Genomic DNA, 22,069 nt, shown 5'->3' on the forward strand with positions numbered 1-22,069 from the left:
CAGGCGTGTGCTACCACACCCGGCTAATTTTTGATTTATTGTAGAGACGAGGTCTTGCCAGGTTGCCTGGGTGGGTCACGAATCAACCTTTCAAAGTACTGGAGTTACAGGCATGTGCCATGGCACCCAGCCCCAAAATAGCGTTAGTCTTATGGTGACAAATAACAAGTTATTTAAACATTTTTTATCATGGGTACTGTGTTTTGAAATCACAAAGAATTCGAATCCTAAGTCTGATTTTCCCCAGACGTATAATCTGGTCAAATTATGTCACCTTTCAGTTTTTCCTCTAATCAGTGAAGGTAACAATACTTACTTTACAGAGGTTTTTAAGGATTACATGAGATAACATTCAATGCCTTCTCTTATTTTAATTTATTTTTTTAATTTAATTTTAAAGGTGTGCCTTCTTTTAAGTCAAAAAAAATTGGCTTAATTTTGGAATTTTTACAATTTTTGAAAAAGCTTACTTACTCCATACTAATCTGAATTCCCAGATTTATAAATTAACAAATTCTGTAGACTAAAAGACTTACACTGGAGATAAGAGACACCTTTTTTCAGTTTTAATATCTTAAAAATCCTTTTTTTTAAACAATTACAGAGTCAACACCTTTTTAATATTTTTTTTCTAGTGTACTGATTTGATTTTCTATGTATGTATGTATGTTTTTGTTTTTGAGCCAGGGTCTCACTTGTTGCCTAGGCTGAAGTGCAGTGGTACAATCCTGGCTCACAGTAACCTAGAACTCCTGGACTCAGGTGATCTTCCCAACTCAGCTTCCCAAGAAGCTGTGACTACAGGCACATGCCACCACATTTGGCTAATTCCTTGTTTTGCTTAGAACGTCATTCTCGCTATGTTGCCCAGGCTGGTCTTGAACTCCTGGACCCAAGCGATCCTCCCACCTTGGCCTTCCAAACTGCTGGCAATACAGGTATGAACTCATCACCATGCCTGACCATCTCATCTCTTTCTTTTTAAACATCCTTTTTAGGCATTCAAGTCTCTGCATCAATAGGAATCTGAAAGAAATTTCAAATAGTTTTTATACTTAGGATTTATTTAAGCTTTTGAATTTTCTACAGTTGATATTCCAGTTTATAGGTCAGTCTTTGAATCATCTGCTGCAAAATTCAACTTGACTTAATAATGAAGAGGACATTGCCTATCTCAAATTGAAGCACATTCTGATACCTACTCAAGTATATTTTCTCTTGTGAGCCCAGAATATTGTATTTCATTCATTCTGCCAGGGATAATATAGTACCTTGATAATTGGCTTAAAATTTAACATTTTCTTTTCTTTTTTTGGTTTTACCCAAGTTTTTGGCTTTATTTTTACTGACTTCAGCATGGGGTGACAAAAAAACACATTATATCACTACAATCTACTATTACATGTAGACATTTATCCTTGCATTCCTTATATTCATTTTTTACTTTAAGTTTGTTGGTTAACCCTTATTAATTTAAAATACATGATTTTTTTACTAAAAATCTGCAGTCCATATAACCAAGGGTTAATATATACACCTTAAAAGGTTTTATTCCTATATTATTGAGAACTTAGTCCAAATTACTAGTTTTTAAAAATGTTTATAGAATTAAATTTATTAACCAAGAGCAGGCAAACAAAGCACATTGTAAAACTTCTATTTTCCAGAAGCAATTTCCATTCTTTCCTTTTTCTCTTTCAAACTGGTTTTATTTTCACAAGTTTTGTCATTCCATAAGAAAGCTGCTCTTTTTCGGGTTTCATAAAAGATGGTTCACAGTAGTAAAAAGAAAAGAAAAGAAAAGAAAAATCTAGTTTACCTAAATTCCTGGATTCACTTTCAGGGAACATGTGATAGTGTGGGATGTTGGGAACAGAGCAAGATATTCAAATTCCAGTGAGACTGGGGGTATTCATAAAAATTATGAGGCTATGGTAAAGGGGGAGCAAAAATAAACAAGTTCCTGCTGGTAAGTAAAAAGACAAAATGAAGAAGAATGGTAAGATAGCAAGGCAGTATGATTAGGCTTATGGATGCTATGCCTTCTGATAATAAGTATGAATAGAAATCAAGTAATAATAACAACATGTAAGTAATCAATCTTTCTGAGTTGAGGTAGTAGAAGGAACAATGGCATTACACCTTTTCTCTCGTTCATTCAGTTTATAGGCTGATGTGTGAGACCATTTGGGTGAAACCATAATGAAACCATTCTTGGCCAGTGATCAGCTTTCTTATGAGTCCTTTCTCTGTACTCTCTATCCAACGATAAACTCCACTAGTTTATGTCTCTTGGAAAACAGTTACTCAGAAATATATGTGTAGGTGAAGCACTGGTGAGACAGCCAATGGAGAACACGTTTCCAGGTAGCCTATGTTTAACATTTTCAATAGGTCTGATACCAAACTATAATATGACTTTTTTCTTTACAATTCTGCAATCAACTGGTACAACATATACTCTACCTTAAATTCAACTTAGATTTATATAGAATGTTTTTGCTGAAAATACTTGAGGAAAAAAATGTCTCAGTGTTTGCCTTAGACTACAAATTAGCAAAGAAAATTCTGAAGAACAAAACACATATGTAGTAAATCAGGGAAACGTGGAAATTTCTGGCCACCTTCCTGAATAAATGATACCTAAGCAGAGATATTTCTTGTTTTTTCTTTTTGAGACTGGGTTTCACTCTGTCGCTCAGGAGTGCAGTGGCGTAATCGTGGCTCACCCAACTAATTTTTTTGTTTTGTAGAAATGGGATCTCACTTTGTTGCTCAGGCTGATCCCAAACTCCTGATCTCAAGTGATCCCCCTGCCTTGAGATCCTAAAATGTTGGGATTACAGGCATGAGCCACCACATCCAGGATTAAGCAGAGATATTTCTAAGGGAATTTTAAAGGGTCAGCTGGCTTCCTATTAGCATGCTGTACTTAAGGAACTTCCAAGCACTTTGCAGTAACTAGTAAGTGTCTAAGAAGAAGGCATCTGTAAAACTTTGCTTCCTTTCTCAGGTGTCATTTTTAGGTATAAAGTACTAAATATACCCTGATGTGAAAACAGAAAAACAACAGGACTTTATTACTTGATAAGGAACTACTTGATAGTTTTTCTGTCAGTTTTTCCTGAGCTGCCATCATTTTAAGCATCACTGTGCCCTCCACCCTTCTCCCATCTACCCTACCTCCTTCCCATTTAATACATTTTATTTCCTTCCTAAAAAATAACTGCTAAAAGAAGATTTAGCTTTCATGATAGTTTATGTTGAGCTAAACACGTCATTGTTTTGACATAATTCTTTCCTTCCTAGTAATCAGCAATTCCCCCAGCAGTTTTAAGAAAAGAAAAAAAAATCACAAACCCCAAGTTACCACTGAAGTGCTAGTGTTTGATTTGATTCAATTTTGCATTTCATGTTCCAATTTCCCACCTAGATTTTGCAAGCCACGAATACCTATCTTTTTATACAGCTAAAAGAATATTTAATAGCACTGTTGCTAATCTAATCTGATATGTTCTCTGTTTTAAATAAATGCTATTTTAAGATGAGCAATGTTAGAAACCCCATAAAAGAGTAGCAGATAACTTTCTGAATCCAAAAAGGGCTGTTGTGTCCTTCATATTATTTTTAAAAGATCTTATTAACCAAAACCATGAATATAAAAGTAAAATTTTGTTTATTTAATGTATCCTGTTTCACCTAAAATATGTTTGATTTGTTCTCTGATGTAATCAATTAATGAATGGATTGAATGCTAGATGCTAGACACATTATATGAAGATTAAAGATACAATAATTGCCTCAACAAGCTAACAGTGGCTTGGGGAAAACAGACAAGAAAACAAAGTTTCAATGCAGGGTTATGATGCTCTTAATCCAGGCATGTGCATAGAAGGTGTGAACATAAATATACTCATGTGACCTGTTAGTGAGACAGGGAGAGAAGGCTAGGAGGCCGGAAGTGACTCCATGCAGAGTTGGGTAAACCAGGTAAGCCGCGTAAATGTAGACAGGGAAGCATGACCCAGAACACACTTCTCATTCTTTGCTGTGAGCCACTTGGTAAAATATCTTCAGGGTGTCGAAAAGTTTCAAATTTAGTATAGAGTTGACCATGACACTTTCACAAAATGTTATGGTAGAACATCTTATTTTCTCCAAAGTAGAACATGGATCATTGTTCTATGATGATGTCAGTGCTTGGGTGGTGCCAGTTTTGGCCCTGGCTTATTTTTCTTGGATTTCAAGTGAATGTATCACTCTTCCTTTTCACATTTTCCCTTTATGCAGTTTGAGTGAGCTTCCTCCAAAATTCTATAAACATTATTAAAAAGTCACTAGCGAATGACTCTTTCTGAATCCTGTAATTTTTCTGATGGAATAGCAACCCCTGAATAAGTAGTAATGTTCTGCATTAGATGGCTCTGTGCTCTTCCCGAAGCTGCCTTTGGTTCCCTCCTTCCTCTGATGAATAGGACAGGCTGACGTTCCCCTTGCACAGATGCTAGAGGAGGTGAAAGGCCTCTAAGATCAAGATGTTAACTTCTCTGCTCATAGTGGATGAAAGTGCTTACTCGAACTCTCTTTTAAGTATGACAAATAAAAATGCTTTATAATGACAGTGGTTTTTTAAAACCAAAGTATATTCTTAGTGATTTTGTTTTTCTTGGTCATGAGAATAATCTTGTGGTCTGCAAACTCTCTGATAGATCAGATACAATATTCAGCCTCATTAAACCCATACACCATCTAAATGACCCGGAAATGCTCATTCACCTTACATTTCCTACCCAGAATCCACATATGGAAATATTTGTCAGATCTTGGGTATTAACATGGAGAAAATATTGTCATCATATGTCAGTGTTCACTTTGTAAACAGCTATTATTTTAGTAATTTTTTGCTAAAACTCGTGTCCGTGGTAATGTTTTAAAACTCCTGCATAATTTTGTTTAAGATGCAGTCTCTAATTTTTAGATATGACACTGAAGTGTGCAGAGGGAAAATGGGATAACGTCTGGAATTTGTTTTAAAATATGGCCACAAGGAAGCAAGTGAAAAGAAAAAGAGAAATGTGTGAAGCAAATACAGGAAAACCTTGATAACTGTTGAGTCTATAATGAGTATACCAGGTTCACTCCATCCCCTCCACTTTTGAGCATGCTTGACATTTTTCATTAGGGATGCTGGTAGCAGTTTGTCACATTGCTACTATAGTATGGTATACACATTTATTTTATAGCTTTTTAACATAGAAATTCAAGACTTACTGCACTAGAATTCACAAATTATTTCCCAAACACGGCCATGTGTACTATATTCCTTTCTGTAAGGTGACTGTGCGCGTTGAATCTTTTGCAGAGTGGCCTGACCCCACTCCATTTGGCAGCTCAAGAAGACAGAGTGAATGTGGCTGAAGTCCTGGTAAACCAAGGGGCTCATGTCGATGCCCAGACAAAGGTATATCCCCCTCTCCTTTTCCCATGTAAAAAAGAATGTATGCTACAAAGTGCCATTTGGTGACTCCTGCATGGAAGCAACTATAATTGTACAGGGGGAGAAAACCCTTCTTTTTTTTTTTTTTTTTTACATTTTAAAATAGTTTATTAGCAAGAAGATGAGAAGGAAAAAGGAAGATTCATGGCAGGCAGAAAAACCTGCCACAGGCAAGTTTCTCAAAAAAGAAAAACCATCAATCATATCTTTTATATGTGGTATTTTAAATGTATATTTGTGCAGGGGACACCAAAGTTTGTAGTTGTTGCTTCCCAGATACTTTTGTCCTTAATGGCCTGGATACTTTCTTCCAGCTGCAAATCAGCATCCCCCTGTATTAACACTGTTGAGTCTCCTTAGAGCAGATACATCCTTCAGGGTCTGAGTGTAAAAGTTTGTACTTGTGACTGATTTTTGAAATGCAGACAAATTGACAAACATCAGTAATTTGTGACCTCTGAGTTTGTTCAGCATGACTTACAAAAAAGGACAAATTAAGGCTTGATCAATTATTGCTTGTTTGTTAATTTCCTTATGGTCTGTGTGCATTCTCTCAGGCAAAATAGCTCTTTTCAAAAAGAAAAAGAAATACTGATTCATATAATGCCACAGCTCAAGCACATATAAGAAAAATGGATGTTTTGTGTCATTATCAAAGATATGACTTCATTTTAATCTCATTTATCTGACCATATTTTGAATATTTGTCTCTTCATATCGTATTTGTGTCATCTACTGTAACATATGTTTTTGTTCTTTCTATATGTTTGACACAAAAAAGACTGCTTATTAAATAGTACGGTGTGAATAAAGCAGTTTTGTATATAATATAGACAAGTGCTGAAGTATGTGAACATATTAAAGTATTAATAATACAGAAATATCACCAGAAATTAGCAAGTAAAAAGGCATTGCAGACATCAAAATCAGACTAAATTTAGCATATTTTCTTTGCATTGTTTGAATACTTTCATCAAGAAAGACTTCTATCCTTTGGATATTTGCAACTTCGTGGCAAATGTATTCACTCCATTGTTTTATTTACACATATACAAAGACTGAAACACTTTATTAGGTTATCTCTCCTTTTATAGATACAAATTTAAGGAAGGTAAGGACTAAGTCAAGTTACTCAGTATTTTTCTGCCCCAGCATGCACGAAAATCCTGCCAGAAAGTACAGCGATGATTCTCAAGGCAAGGAGATCTGGTGAGAGTGGGGAATGGGGAGAGAGAACAGGAGGGAGTCTTTTGCTTCCACTTCTCATTTGCACACATGACCCTCATTGTAAGCAGCTCAGGCCTCTTCCAGGGTTTCCACCTAACCCAGCCCAACTTGGGCCACAATCAGTCATTATTTTTGCACTCAGCATAATATTTTGAAGGACGTACCTGTCTTTTACAAATGAGGCACAGCCTCTTAGTTCAGAAAGCATCTCTCTATCTTTTACAAATTCTTTTCCTTCCCTTCTTCCTCTCAGCGAAAATCACAGTCACCAAAAGGAAGTGAAGCTGTGACTGTCCCGTAATTAGAGTAGAACAGAAGTGCAGAGTTGGGTTGCTGGTGCTTACCGCTTCAGTTTGTAATTAAGGAGTTTATCATCTCCCATAAACTTTCAGATTTTCATGGTAAAGAAGACATTCCACACAGCGCACAGTAGGATACATACCATTTAATTCATTGGCTTAAATTTAAAAAATAATAATGATAAAAATATCAAGACCTCTTTTCTCTTATGAGGAAAAGACTAGAAAATCCTGGTAACAGCTTTCACAGCCCTCCTCCTGGTTTGCTGACCCTTTACCGTTCCCAACCCCCAATCCCTTTCATTTGAAGTTCATTGAATCAGTTCAGACTAAAATGTGCCACTGACCACAGGATCTGATAGTCAGTGTTTGGCAAAAATGAAGCCAATGCTTTTGCTTTTTTAAAAGAATAATGTCCTGAAGCATTTGATTTAGACCACCCCTGAAAGGCATTGATTCTCAGAGGATACTAATTAAGGAATTAATTGTACGTTATGTTTATTTTAATGTGTGTGAGACATGAAAAGCTTTAAGAGTTTATTTGATACTTATCATTTCACATTTATTTATAGATCTCCTTTTGGTTGCCAAATGCTTACGTGGGTGATATGCCCCTTGCCCTCATAAATTCATAGTGTAGAGCTGAAAACACATAGTAATTATCATAATACAATAACAAAGTGTATTACCCATTTTCTCTGTGTTCTGAGTACTTTGTTAACTTGTTTAATTCTTAAAACTACTCTCTGCAGTTGGTAAAACTAGTATCCCTGCTTTACAGATGAGGAACTTGAGGCACAGAAAACTATCACTTGTTTGAGCTAATCAGTACAAAGCCTGATTTTGACCATATATATTAAATTTTAGAGATACAGCTAATAACTGAGGTTTTATGAAGGTGGAGAGGATAGAGGGGAACTATAGTTGGTTCAGTATCACAGGAGCATAAGCAAAAAAAAAAAATTGAAATCATGTTCTAAGATGCTGCTAGGAGATTATAGAAGATCTCAACCGTCTTAAGGTACCAAGCGAAGCAGTTCAGCTTTTTATCCTACTTGCCCTGGAAAGCCACCGAAGGTTTTAAACACATGAGTGGTAAGATCCACAATCTGGTTTACAAAGATCCTGGGAAAGAGTGCTAAGAATAAGTTGATAAAAGAGCTTGGAGCAGGGGCAGTTAGGCTATTTCTGAGGTCCAGGGGAAGAAAAAAGAAGGTCTCAGATAAGTGGCAGATGGGAAGTTAAGGAACAGGAGAGAAGTTTAAGAACACTTAAAGATGGGAAAACAGTTAAGACTTAACCGTGTGTATATGGAGACTGAGTAAAAGTGAGAAAATCAGAATGAATTCAGGACTCGGTGATCACAAGTCCATTCAATGAGATGGGGAATGAAGGAGAAGGAGCCAGCTGGGGAAAGAGGACAGTGAGTTCTGTATTGGGTATGTTGAATTGTAGATTACTTAGGGGCCATTCAGGAAGAAAAATCTAATAAATGGCTAACATATTGACCTAGGACATAGCAAGGAAGACTGCACTTACGATCCAGATTTGGGCATCTTCTGAATAAATGTATTAGTTCATGTTGTGATGGTAAAGGTGACCACAGAGAGAGAGTATGGAACAAATCAAAGACAAAACCCCTAGGATCAGTGACATTTACGTGGATGCAGGAGGGGGAAGAGAGCCTGTCTGGCATAGGAGGAAAATCAGAAAATAATGTGATATAGATGCCAAGTTATGAAAGACTGTCAAGGAAGGTGTTTTAGGTAAAAGAAGCAGAAAGGACGTGAATGGGACTGGCACTTCAACAGAAAGCATTGTCACTAGAGCAGTGAAGATGGCGAGATGTGAGGAAGATGGGAGGGAACAGTGAATGAAGATGATTTTTATCAAGAAGCTTAGTTTTGGGAGAATAGAGACCTAGAAAAGAAAATAAATATTTGAAAAGAATGCTTTTTGTTTCTAAGATTGGAAACATATAATTATGTTCATGTGCTGAGAGGAAGGTGCCAGAAGGAAAAAAGAAATGTTAACAAAATTATAAGGGTGTCAGAAGTGGGACAAGCTGGGCCAGGGTTAGAGATGAAAATTTACTTATTTTTCTCTTATTATTGCAAAAATATTCTTTCATAATCTTTGACTCTTCTAATACCTTAGAGGTTTTGTTTGTTTGTTTTTGTTTTTCAGTTTATGCCACATTAACTTTGGAGGTGAATAATAAAACAAAAAAAAACTAGAAAAATTGTCAATTTTTTTTTCTTTTAGTGTGCTGAGAATTTCAGCTGTACTTTCTTCAGGAAATGAAATGCTGGGAGCTTATTATTAGAGGGTTTATTTTTTAAAGGAAAAATGCCTATTGTTATTAAATGTACTTTTCTAATTTCCATTACTTATACTGATCTAAAATATGAAAGAGCTATTTATAAAAACATTTTGCACTGTTCCATGAATTTTTACCTGGCATATTACCAAGGAATGGCTAGTATAATGTGACAATATAAAGATATTCCTTAAAATAATATCAACACTAAAAATTATTTTAAAACTTTTTCTTACTGAAATAAAATCAGGTACTAGTTGTAGTTGTGGGTTGGTGTGTTCACTGAGGAAGACTATGCCAAGTTCAGGGAAAGCTAAGCACTGACTTCTAGAAGGCCACAGATTTTAGGAGATGGGGGGAAATGAAGATTTTATACTCCCCCCCCCAAGCCATATACAGGGAGGCACCTAATTACTACTAAATAAGATATTGGGTTAAGGTACCATAGATCAGATGTACCAGCCAGAATATGCCACCTGAGTCTGTTCTTCCTACACAATTTTTCTAGTTTGGCAAACACAACACAGTCATTCCTCTGGATCTTTTTCTGGTTCCTTCTTTCAGCCCTTCATGTATTAAAGATTTAAAATATGTATTTAGCACCTATGATATGCAGGTTTTGGTCATAAGATAATAATAGCTAATGCTATGTGTGAGACACTGTCTAAACATTTAACATATTTTATCCTATGACAACACTATCAGGTTGGCACTATTATTAAGTTCCATTTTCTAGTGCATAAAGCCAACACACAGGGAGGTTCAATCACTTGTGTAAAGTCATCCAGATAGTGAGTGGCAGAGGTGGTTTCAAACACAAATAGTTGGCCTCTGGAATCTGGCTATCGGCCACTGATCCCCCTCTTTCCCTGATTCTCATGTGTCAGAAGAGCAGCCTGATCAGTGAGTGGGTGTGAACATCCACCACTCCGCAATCAACAGAGGGGAAAAAGGAAAGAGAATTATTAAAGACTCCAGGATGGATTTTGCAGGGTTTTATAGAGCCCTACCCAGTCTTGTCGGAAGGAAGAAAAAACATGATTTCAACTTGTAATGATGTGTGGTAAGTGAGGCAGCAGTGGACAGAGAGACAAAGACTACTCAATTATGTTGTCTATGGGTTTTTTTTGTTTGTTTTTTCAGTTATTCAGGAAAAAAAAGTTGGTCTTTCCAAAATTAATTGCTGCTAATTGGAAAGAATTTCTCAAATCCCACTTCTCTGGGCATATTTGTGCAAGTTGCCACTTTATATGGAAATACTGAGACCCCCAGTAAGTGGAGGAGCCTAAATCTGCTTTCTCTGAATGCAAGTTGAATCTTCTTAGCCATTAACACATATTTTTAATAAGATACTTTTAGTGTGTGGTTCAACAAGAAAGACCAGTGTCCTAAATCCTAGTGAGCAAGGGAGAGAATGGTAAGAGATGAGCTTAGAGATTTAATGGATGGGGTGAGTGTCGGGGAGGGGAGGGGCAGGGACAAGAAAAACCAGAATCAGAGAAATCCTAATAATGCATTATAATGACCTGGGGTTTTACTAAGAGTGAGATGGGAAGCTACAAAGATGAATAAAACCTGCACATTAAAACATTTAAAGTGATTCAATATCTAAATATTAATAAGTCTAATTAATACATTTAGCTCAACAACTATTAAAAACTTGCATTATTACTTAGGCAAATTGACTGAAAACTTGAAGAACTCTTTAATTTTCAGGTTTTTAAAATGTCTATGGTGTAGCTGGGCTCAGTGGCTCAGCCTGTAATCCCGCGCCTTTGGGAGGCTGAGGTGAGCGGATTGCCTGAGCCCGTGGGTTCGAGACCCACCTGGGCAGCGAGACCTCATCTCTACAATAAATCAAAAAATCAGCTGGACGTGGTAGCGCATGTCTGTAATTCCAGCTACTTGGAAGGCTGAGGCAGAAGGATCGCCGGAGCCCAGCAAGTCGAGGCTGCGGTGGCCGGGAGCAGCCACTGCACTCCAGTCTGGGTGACAGAATGAGACTCCAACTCAAAAAAAAAAAGAAGATTCTCTTACTAAACAGCATTCTGATCGTGAGTGCAACATCTGAGCTCCTTAGTATCCAAAAAAAAAATAAAAAGTCCACACAGCAGGCAAGTGGATTCTGGTCACCAAAAAGGAAAATCCACCATTGTGTACTCAGTGGCTTCTGGGATGATAAATAAGTTTCACATATGTGGTTATGGTGAGCTTAGCAGGGAGTATCTGGTCAGCATGACTGAGCTCACTGTTGGTTTGTTTTATACAAAAGTCTGAGCAAAGTCAGCTCTCTAGGGCAGAACATCCCTGGTGAGTTGTCAACACATTCTATAATTGGCTGTGGTCTGGGCATCTCTTTTTCAAATACACATGTATCCATTTGTTAGGGTCTCCACAAAAACACATTAGTGTTGTCACATGAGTTACAGACCCTTGAAAACGACCACCCCATCCCTGCTTATAAATGTTGCAATAAAAAGTCAGTGCTCTCCTTTTCAGCAATTTAGTGCTGCCAGTGGCATTATCAACAGGAGCTCTGAAATTGTGTGGTGGTGTCTGTTATAATGAACATGGCCCTCTAGAGAAGGATCTGGAATATGTTTATTTAAAAAAAAAATATTGCCTAAATTTAATACACATACATGCATACATACATATGTAGAAGGGGGAATGGAGGAGAGGGAAAGGTAGGGGGGATGAAGAGAGAGAGAGAACCTATAACTCCTTAGGGGTCAGTGTATGCTAATTAGAGAAACAATCCATTGTATTTAAATCAGTGGTTTTCAAACTCTGGGACTGTTAAGTAGGAAAGTGGAAGACTAAGTTGATCTTGGTAAACTAGATCAAGTTCATATGTCTCAAACCAACTGAACTCACTCCAGCCTCTTCCTCTCTGGTGTTTTTACACTTCTTCCTATCTCTGTGATGCATTGTGATGGTGACCTACTTACTACTTTGCATTATCATTTAACCACTTCATATTTTTTGCCTAGGTTTTAAGATTTCAGAGGATAAAATGTTCAATACACTTCAGTCAATTCTGTCCATAAAGTGTTCTTTTGACCCTCAACAAGAAGCTATGGAATTGGTCTGTCTAGACTGTCGATGGCTCCATCTTTCCCTTCTATCTTGAAAAGTGATTACAAGAAAAAATGAGCTGATACAAGAGAAAGCACATTGGGGAGTTAAATAACTATTTTTATATGCAATTGGTTATTTATTCCGAAGACAAGACCTGAGAATTATTACGGGCAATATATTTTATATAGGGGAAAACCTGTTTTTTTCCAGCTCAAAAAGAAAGTTTAAATAATAATTTTGCTGCTGTCCAAGATTGCTGTTGCTAAAAGTATATTTATGATTTTTTTTAAACAATGTAATTACAGATGGGATATACACCACTACATGTGGGCTGCCACTATGGAAATATCAAGATCGTTAATTTCCTGCTCCAGCATTCTGCAAAAGTTAATGCAAAAACAAAGGTAAGCCCTTTTCTCCTTTGTTTCCACCAAAATTATTGACCTTGTTTCAAAAGAAGTAAGAATCATTTCTCCTATCTTCCTTCTACAGAATGGGTATACACCATTACATCAAGCAGCTCAACAGGGACACACGCATATCATAAATGTTTTACTTCAGAACAATGCCTCCCCCAATGAACTCACTGTGGTAAGAGCCAAGGGCCAGCTGGAGAGAAGAGAGAGGAGATAAATGGGCCTGGATTGTAGTGTCTGTATACATTTTTCATCGTACCAGTGTTACTTTTACTTTATTAAGAGGCATAAAAAGAGCATTCATTAGGAATAAGAGGAAAAAAGGGCAATAGCCATATGTGGTGAACTGTTCCAAGACAGATGTGATTAATGTTTCATACTTTAAAACTACTGATTGCATTGTCACCTGGTAGGAAGTATATATGTAAGAAAAAAATATGTTCTTTTTTCATTGATTGCTTATTTAGAACACTAAAAAGACTCTTTGATTCCATGCATAGCTGCCCAGACTTTGTTGTACAAGTAGAAACAGGTTAGGTGGGTTTTGTGCAAGGAATGTCTCTAATGAAACTTTTTTGTGTATGACAGTGGGATAGGTCTGATGAGATACTTGCCTTACATTTTGTATAAGCAAAACTTGTGAAATAAGTTTTGCTAATTCTTTGTACATGGTTTCCCCTTGCCAGAATGGGAACACCGCCCTTGGCATTGCCCGACGCCTTGGCTACATCTCGGTGGTGGACACACTGAAGGTAGTGACTGAAGAGACTATGACCACAACTGTAAGTAATGGATGCAGAACCTTACCGTCCTGAGAGCCAGCTCTCAGTCAGTTTTCTTGGGCTTTTCTAAGATGAACCTTTTTTTCCCGCCATTCATAAATTAAGTGCTGTGTTTCAAGATGTGGTCACGTTTTTGTTGGTAGGATAGCAAAAACTTCTCATTTCTGATAGGAATAAAAATTCCAAACGCTAAGAATACCTATTCAGAAGTTATAGCAAACACTAAGAATACCTATTCAGAAGTTTTAGCTATAGAATTTTTATTTCCATATAAAGATAAATGTATTTATTTATTTGTTTTGATATAGAAAGCTTTTAATGAAATGATGTTGAAGACAAAACATTTTAACATTCTTCCTTGGCAAAAGTAAAAAATTTGAAAACTCTAAGATGGTTCCTTAAAATATTTTAATGCACAAATGGTACATGAATTGTCATTATTGTGAAAAAAAAGTACATTGTTTAAAAAAAATTTTTAGATAAGATCAAAATTGGTTTTGACCACCACTCTCATGTTTCCATCCATCTATTGAGGTTTTCATAGAAAAAACAATAGGGTGTTTTGTTAGAATTTAAAGTGAATCTTTTCCAGGCGGCCTTTGTTGTATCAGATACATTTTTACAAACTGCAGCCTCTAGGATAAGTCATTTCTTTTTAACCCCATCAGGCGCCTTTGAACTGCATCAGGATTTGCAGGATCAAGCACAAATATTACACCATATCAAATACTTATTTGAGTTATTCCTGATTCCATGACTCATCACACAGACCAGAGATTGACTCCATACGGGATAAATTTAGGACTCTGGAACATTTGGAATTAACAGCTTTGTCTCCTTTGCTCTTCTGCCTTCTCCAACATGAAGGAAGCATCACACCTGCAATTTAGTTTGTATGCACAGTGCTTCATGTAAAAAAAAAAACAACACGATTTGAGATTATCTAGCTATCTGCAGGTGGACTTATTTGGTAATGTGCAGGTTTTGGAAACTAAGAAATAAGTCTACTGATTACAAAAGAGAAATTTTGTAACTTGCAGAGGAGAAAATAATTGCTTTAATGGACTATCACGGTGGTTATCAATCAGGGCACATTTGAAACTTCAAGATAGAGTTTGTCTAAGAGATAGAGTTCAGCTCATTGATTTCATACACCTCTTGAGTATTTCATAATCTTAAAATCTATTATTAAATTATCAAGAAAAGAGTTTAAATCAATAATGTTTATTATCCTTAATTATATAGTTAACCCATATTGCTTTCTCTAGAATGGGGAAGGAGAAGAAAGAAGACAAACTATTTAATAACGGCCAAGTGCCATAATGCTTGAAAAGATTTTAAGTCATTGTAATAGATACATAAGACTTTTATTTCAGTGTTAAAAATAAATTGAAACTTGTAGTTCAAAATGCAAATCTTGATTGAATGTAAATTATGTTCTCACCCATTAGGAAATTTCAGAATGTTTCTTTGAAGTCAAAATAGCTTTAAGGGAAAGTAGAGTTATAAACAAAGTAAACAACTTCAGAAAATCTCCTGAAAAACAGAGAAAAGTCTCAAGGCACAGATTCCCTTTAAAAGATACAGTGTAAGCAGGAATAGCGCCAGCTCACTCTCAACGTCATCAGCTGACTTGGTTGGTGACTTTCTGTAGGAGAGAGAAGACACTGCATGCTAACAAGATATGTCTTGTTTGCCTAATGAAGCAAATGAACCTTCCACTAAGTGAGGTGCTCATGCTGATTAAGAAAGTCATCAAAGACCCAGAGCCTTATTTCAGGTATTTGAGACTTTATCTGAGGCTGAGACACCACCTTATCAGCCCTGCTTTAGCAGGTACATGTGTATTAGCTTAGACGGAACTGATGCAAATCAGGGTAGACACTGTAATCTTATTTTTGTGTGTGTGTCAGAGTCTCACTCTGTCGCCCAGGCAGGAGTGCAGTGGCATGCTCATGGCCACCAAAGCCTCCACCTGCAATCCTCAGCCTCTACCTCAGGCAATCCTTCTGCCTCAGCTTTCCAAGTAGCTGGAACCATAGGCGCGCACCACCACACCTGGCTAATTTTTTGATTTATTATAGGGACGAGGTCTTGTCATGTTGCCAGGCTGGTCTCGAACCTGTGAGCTCTGGCAATCCTCTTGCCTCTGCCTCCTAAAGTGCTGGGATTACGGGCGTGAGCCACTGTTGCTGGCGAGTCTGTAATCTTAAACTAATAAATAAATATAACTCAACCTCTATCATAGTCATGATCTCTGTGCATCGGGTTGTTGGGAACCCGGCAGCTACTGCCTCTACAAAAAAGACCAGTTTTTCAAAACCTTAAAAAGAAGAATGCCTCTTCGATTTTCTCTGTGAGAAAATATATGGTGTAGCAATTCTGAGAAAGATGCTTTAGTTAATAAGACTACAATCACAACAGCATAAGAAACCAAATGGATAGAAGCTGATATTCAAAAGATATAAATTTTATCTGTTTAAACTGCGTTGTTTACTGTATTCAGTATGTCCAGACAGAACTGAAGGTATCAGCAGAATATCTCTTGCACCCAAATATTTGTTGCTAATTACCATTCTCTAACAAAAGGGTGCAGGGCTCCCTGAAGAAATGACTGGATCTAGGACTAGCACAGGAAATATACAAGATGAGCCTGGAACATCTTAGAGTGCCAAAAAGTAAGGAAGTGCTCCTCTTCACCCCACCAAAAATTAATAAACAAACACACACATACGTGCGTGTATGTCAAAGGGACATGGGAATTAGCTAAAAGAGTTCCCAGTGGCCACTGCTGGAACAATCTGAACAAAATAAAAAAATAGTATTGGAGTACACTACAAACTATAAAATAAATACCCACAAACCCATACTATTATAAATAAGTGATTAAATTAATGGAAAAGAAGGCACAAATTTCTTAGACAAAAGAATTCCAAATAATTTCTGAAAATACTTTGCCTTCAAGGAAGTAGGATATAACTTCCCTCTGCTTAGTGTAGGCTGAGCATCGTGATTTTCTTCCAGAGAAAACAGTATGGAAGCAGGGGAAATAGAGTAATTTTACCGTGGAGAACCCTGACAAACACTGACTCAGCCTTATGATCAAGGTCAGCATCTATAAATCATGTTGATGGTATGAACCTTTATCAATAGTGTGATAAGAGAGTAAACTTCCTAAAAACATACAATCTCAGTCTAATCATTTAAAAAATATGAGACAAGCGGGTCATGATGGCTCACGCCTGTAATTCCAACACATTGGGAGGTAAAGGTGAGAGGATTACCTGGGTTCAGGGGTTCAAGACCAGCCTGGGCAACTTGGCGAAACCTCGTCTCTCCAATAAAGAAATTTTTTAAAAAAGAATTTAGCCAGATGTGGTGGCATGCACCTATAGTTCCAGCTACTTGGAAGGCTGAATTGGAAGCATCACTGGAACCCAGCAGGTTGAGGCTGCAGTGGCCGTGAGCATATCACTGCTCTCCAGCCTGGGCGACAGAGGGAGACTCTGACTCAAAAAAAAAAAGAGAGAGAGAGACAAAGTCCAATTGAGGGACATTCTACAAACTGTTTGACCAATGCACTTCAAAATTGTCAAGGTCATCAAAAACAAGGAAAATCTAAGCAACTGTCACTGCCAAGAGGAGCCTAAGGAGACATGACAACTAAATATAATACGGTATTCTAGATGAGGTTCTGGAGTAGAAGAAAGCCATTTGGTAAAACATAAAGAAATATGAATAAAATATGAATTTTAATAATAGTGTATCAATGTTGATTCATTAATTGTGACAAATTTATCACACTAATGTTAGATATTAGCAATAGGGTGTCGGGTATATGGGAACCATTGTACTATCTTCACAATTATTGTGTAAATCTAAAACGGTTCTAAAAATAAAAATTTTTCTTTAAAGTGCTCAACTGCAGTATTACATCCTGGAAAAGTCACCAAATAATGCTTTTTTCAATACAATAATTGGGAATGGGGGTATAAATCACATTTACCAAGTATCATTCCTAAGAACAGTGAGTAAATTTGTACCCTTTTTCGGTTTTAACAACCTGACTTTTTTTCCAATTGTCTCACTCAAATCTCTGTCTTCCTTTGAACCATTAGCCTTTCATGTGCTCAGAATTAAAAGACAACTCATTTTAAAGCTAAAATCAAGATGTTCTAAACAGTAATGCTAATAGTGTCTTTTCGATGAATAAAATCTACATAGGTATAAAGTTATCAAAGAGCGAATAAGAGTCAGGAAGGCATTTGCACTGTTATCTCCTATTCTTGAACAATTTGGAGCCCTGCTCGGTGGCTCAGCCTGTAATCCCGTGCCTTTGGGAGGCTGAAGTGAGTGAATTGTCTGAGCCCATGGATTCGAGACCCACCTGGGCAACTTAGCAAGCCCTCATTTGTACAATAAATAAAAAAATCAGCCGGGCGTGGTAGCGTGCACCTGTAATTCCGGCTACTCGGAAGGCTGAGGTGGAAGGATCGCAGGAACAGGTCGAGGCTGCGGTGGCCGGGAGTGGCCACTGCACTCCAGTCTGGGCGACAGAGTGAGACTCCAACTCAAAAAAAAAAATAAAAAAAAAAACAATTTGGGGAAGCCAAAATGATCCTACAAATGCATTACTTGAAAGTATTTTTTCATGCCCAATGGTATGTGTGAATGTATGCAATTTTAATATTTTGATTTATCTTAGGAATCAACATTACATATAAGAGGAGAAGACAAAATAGATGGAAAACTTGACACAAGTAATAAAGACATATTTCTTGCAGTTCATCTGGCTAATCTTCAGCCAGGATCTTAGTGGAATGGGGTGGCAGATTTGTCAGATCATGAACAAGTCTAGCAGTGGAAATAGGAGAGGCAGTATCTTTTTTTTTTCTTTTCTTTGAAAAGTCTTATTAGAGACCTATTTCTTTTTAGTTGTACTACTAAAATTCTCTCACTTTGTACTCTTTCTCTGCTGCGTATATGCTGAGGAAATTTGTACCACTAAGGGACAACAATTTTGATGTCATTTTATAAGTGGGAATGCCTTAAGACTTTCAACTCATACGTCCTACAAGAAATCCATGGATTAATTTAGAAAGAAATGAATAATCACATTAAAATGTGCAATCAGTTTACACTAAAATAACTGGGGTTTTTTTTTGTTGTTGCTAGACCGTCACAGAGAAGCACAAAATGAATGTTCCAGAAACAATGAATGAAGTTCTTGATATGTCTGACGATGAAGGTATGAAACTGTTCTTTGAGTTCACAGTGATTGAGTGGCTATGTATTTGTTGTTACCCGAAGAAAGTTTATTGCAAAAACGTTTTTAGAAATATTGAAATATTTTGTTGTAGCATCAAGAGTATGTGTTTTTCACACACTTATATTGTTCACTTAAATCATGCAGTTCGTAAGGCCAATGCCCCTGAAATGCTCAGTGATGGCGAATATATCTCAGATGTTGAAGAAGGTATTTGTAAATTTTTATTGTGATGAAACTTAACTACCAACCTTATCTTTCATTTCTTATCTTTGAAATATAACACTTCCTTGAGTTATACTAACTTTTCATATTACCTTGAGATTATTAATTTATGTATTATTTAAATACATATTTAGTATTACTTATTGTCTTTTTTAGAGTCTCTTTGAATCATCTTTCTTTGACCCTATTTTCTAACTTTAAAGTGCAAAATGATCTGTATTACTAATGATCTGTATTACTTTCCATTTATTTCTGTCAAACAGAAAACTGAGATTTCTGTTGTTTACATCTGAAATCTAGAAAGGGAAATCTGATAAAGGTTTATGATTAAATATTTTTTAAATTAAGTAAGAGAAAATATTCTTATAGGTAGTGAATTAAATGCCCATTCTAAGATTTCCTCTAAACTTTGTAGTAAAAACAACTTTTGATCTTGAACTAATCATGACAACTCAACCTGAACGAAACTGTTTTTAAAATAGAAATTTTCAATAACTTAATGAGAGAGATTAAAAATGATTGTAGCTATACTTAATATATTTAAATAAACTATTTTCTGCCTTACTAAAAATCAATACTTTTGACCAGATCATGCTATAGAAATATTAATGAATGGCATCTTTAAAAGGTTCACTGGAAAACTAACTTAGATAGTGAGGAAAATAGATGGCAAATTTTGGAGTTTCACTGTAATAATGAAATGTTCACCATGGTAGAATTTATATTAAAGTTTTTTTCTTGCATGATTTGGCTCTCCAGAACTACATTCTATCTTATTGTGCCCTCAACTTGCTACCTGTCATGTAGCATTTTTCTTTCAGGTTAGTCTAAGTGTTGTTGGCCTTTTTTTTTTTTTTTTTTCCTTTTAGTAATCTTTCCTTTGATTTTATACAAACTTCAGTGGGAACTTAAATAGTGGGAAAGCCTAACTGGTCCAAGGCCTCTTTAACTTTTTTGTTATCCAGTGATTTCCTGCTGTAGTGTATAACCTCTGGGAACTGTGCACCCCAAATAAGCTAATGTGCCACTGGGCCATTTAGAGTCCTGAGAGGACCTGCCTCAATGCTTGTAATGTTGTTTTGATAAATGTTAAATGCTTTTACTTACTTTTCTTTCTTTTCCTCTAAAACATTAGGTGTATATTTACATATCTTCCATCCCAAAATGGATAATATGTGTATAATCATTAGAGATTTTAGAGTAATATGCCTTACTGTCATATTATATTTCAGTGCTTTCTTATGTAACATTTCAGAGTAATCTCATAAGTGCATAAAAGAAAAAATAATATTCTTACATAGGTGTATATGCATATAAAACATGTCAAAAGTATTTTTTCAAATGAAATTATTAAAAAATATAATATGACAATCATGGACCTAAAATTGTACTGGTCTCTTAACAAAATATCCACAATTAGCCACAATGATGAGCAGCCAGGTTTGAATGGACTGCGTAACAGCCTTATATGTGTGGATAACTAACCAAATCATTTTTTAAAATGGGAAACGTCACGTTTCTAAATTTGAATATAATTGATCTAGTTATTTAATTAGAAATGACAATCAGTTTTTAATATTTATTTCAGCTTGGGGATTTAAAATTAGCTGACAAATTTTAGTTCTTATTTGATCCATCTTTTCTTTAATAGCTTTGACCTGTTCTTTATGGGTGTATCCATGGGCTATTGGAATCAAATAGCTTTTGATTTCATGATTTTGTAGAATTTACTGTAGAATAATGTTCTTAAAGTTCACACAATATGAATAACTATCTACTGCTGGAATCTCTTCTGTTTAGCAGCTTCTTTGCCCAAATGCCTCAAATAATAAAAATTGTTTAATTCCTGTTCCTATTCTCAAATAATGAAAATTGCCTAGTCCATTTTGGACAGTTCTATCATTAAAAATTCTTCATTGTATTGAATTTCCTGCAGCTTCTACTCATAGATTCCACTGTGATATATGTGGCCAATTTGATGAGGAGACTAGCTTGCAAATGGCATTTAGAATAAAATCTACCTCTTCCATGAGATAATCCTTCAGATATTTAAAAACACTTTTCTGTTTCCTCATACTCTTTTTTTTCTCTGGGGGTATCATTGCTTCCTCCTTCTACTGTTCGCCTCTCTGACCTGGTCACTCTTCTAGGACATTTCAATTTGTCTATATCCATCCAAAATCAAGGTGACCAGAACGCAACACAATATTCTAGGTGTAGTCTGATCAAAGCAGAATATAGCAGGGCTATTGCTTTCTCCATGGAATATAGTAAAAATCTTTTATTGAAGATTAGGATATTTTTGAGGTTACAATGTACATTTAATTTGAATCATATTAATATCAATGTCAGCTAAGTTCTTTAAATTTTGCTTCCAAGAGCTTTAGTAAGCCACCTTTGCCCTATCATGTATTTATGTTGCTCTCTGCTGCCTAAATTAGCATTTCTAATTACTGCAAATCCCAAACAAATCATTTTGAAATTTTAATTCTACAAGGACCCCTACAACTTTAATGATAGTTTTAACTTCTGACTCATTTTCCTGATAGTCTTGCCAGAGCTTTGATTGTCACTTTAGTTAGATTTAGTGCTGCTCACTGGAGTAAGCTCTTATGCAGGTGTGGCAGATACTTATTTCCACAAAACCATAGCATGTTGTGAGAATATCTATCTACAAGAACTAGTGAGAGGTCATCACACTGATAACTTGGGTGATAAGACTATCAGCTTTTAAAAGCAAAGAAAAATAATAAGCAATACATACTGCTAGTTTACCTCAAGAAAGAAAAGAGGACAGAGTTTGTAATATACATTCTAAAAATAAATATTACAGAAAGAAATGCCAGGAGTTATCTCTTTTCTTTCTCATATCCTTTTTTCTTCTTCTCTTTCTTTGGTCTGCTATGAAACATTATGATAGGTGAAAGAATGTTTGGATTAATTTCTGAAAAAAAAA

General features: G+C 36.1%; 1 protein-coding gene across 1 annotated transcript in view; it reads left to right on the forward strand.

The window, feature by feature from the left end:
• The window catches only part of ANK3 (ankyrin 3), a 354,985-nt gene that overhangs the window by 204,720 nt on the left and 128,196 nt on the right, over positions 1 to 22,069 (forward strand). Inside the window, exons 19-24 of the mRNA XM_021712923.1 lie at positions 5,363 to 5,461; positions 12,730 to 12,828; positions 12,917 to 13,015; positions 13,527 to 13,622; positions 18,798 to 18,870; positions 19,036 to 19,098. Of these exons, the coding sequence (XP_021568598.1) occupies positions 5,363 to 5,461; positions 12,730 to 12,828; positions 12,917 to 13,015; positions 13,527 to 13,622; positions 18,798 to 18,870; positions 19,036 to 19,098 (529 nt within the window). The remainder of the gene's footprint in view (positions 1 to 5,362; positions 5,462 to 12,729; positions 12,829 to 12,916; positions 13,016 to 13,526; positions 13,623 to 18,797; positions 18,871 to 19,035; positions 19,099 to 22,069) is intronic.

Source organism: Carlito syrichta, unplaced genomic scaffold, assembly GCF_000164805.1.
Source record: "Carlito syrichta isolate Samal-C Ts95f unplaced genomic scaffold, Tarsius_syrichta-2.0.1 Scaffold303726, whole genome shotgun sequence".
In the NCBI taxonomy this organism is placed as follows: Eukaryota; Metazoa; Chordata; class Mammalia; order Primates; family Tarsiidae; genus Carlito; species Carlito syrichta.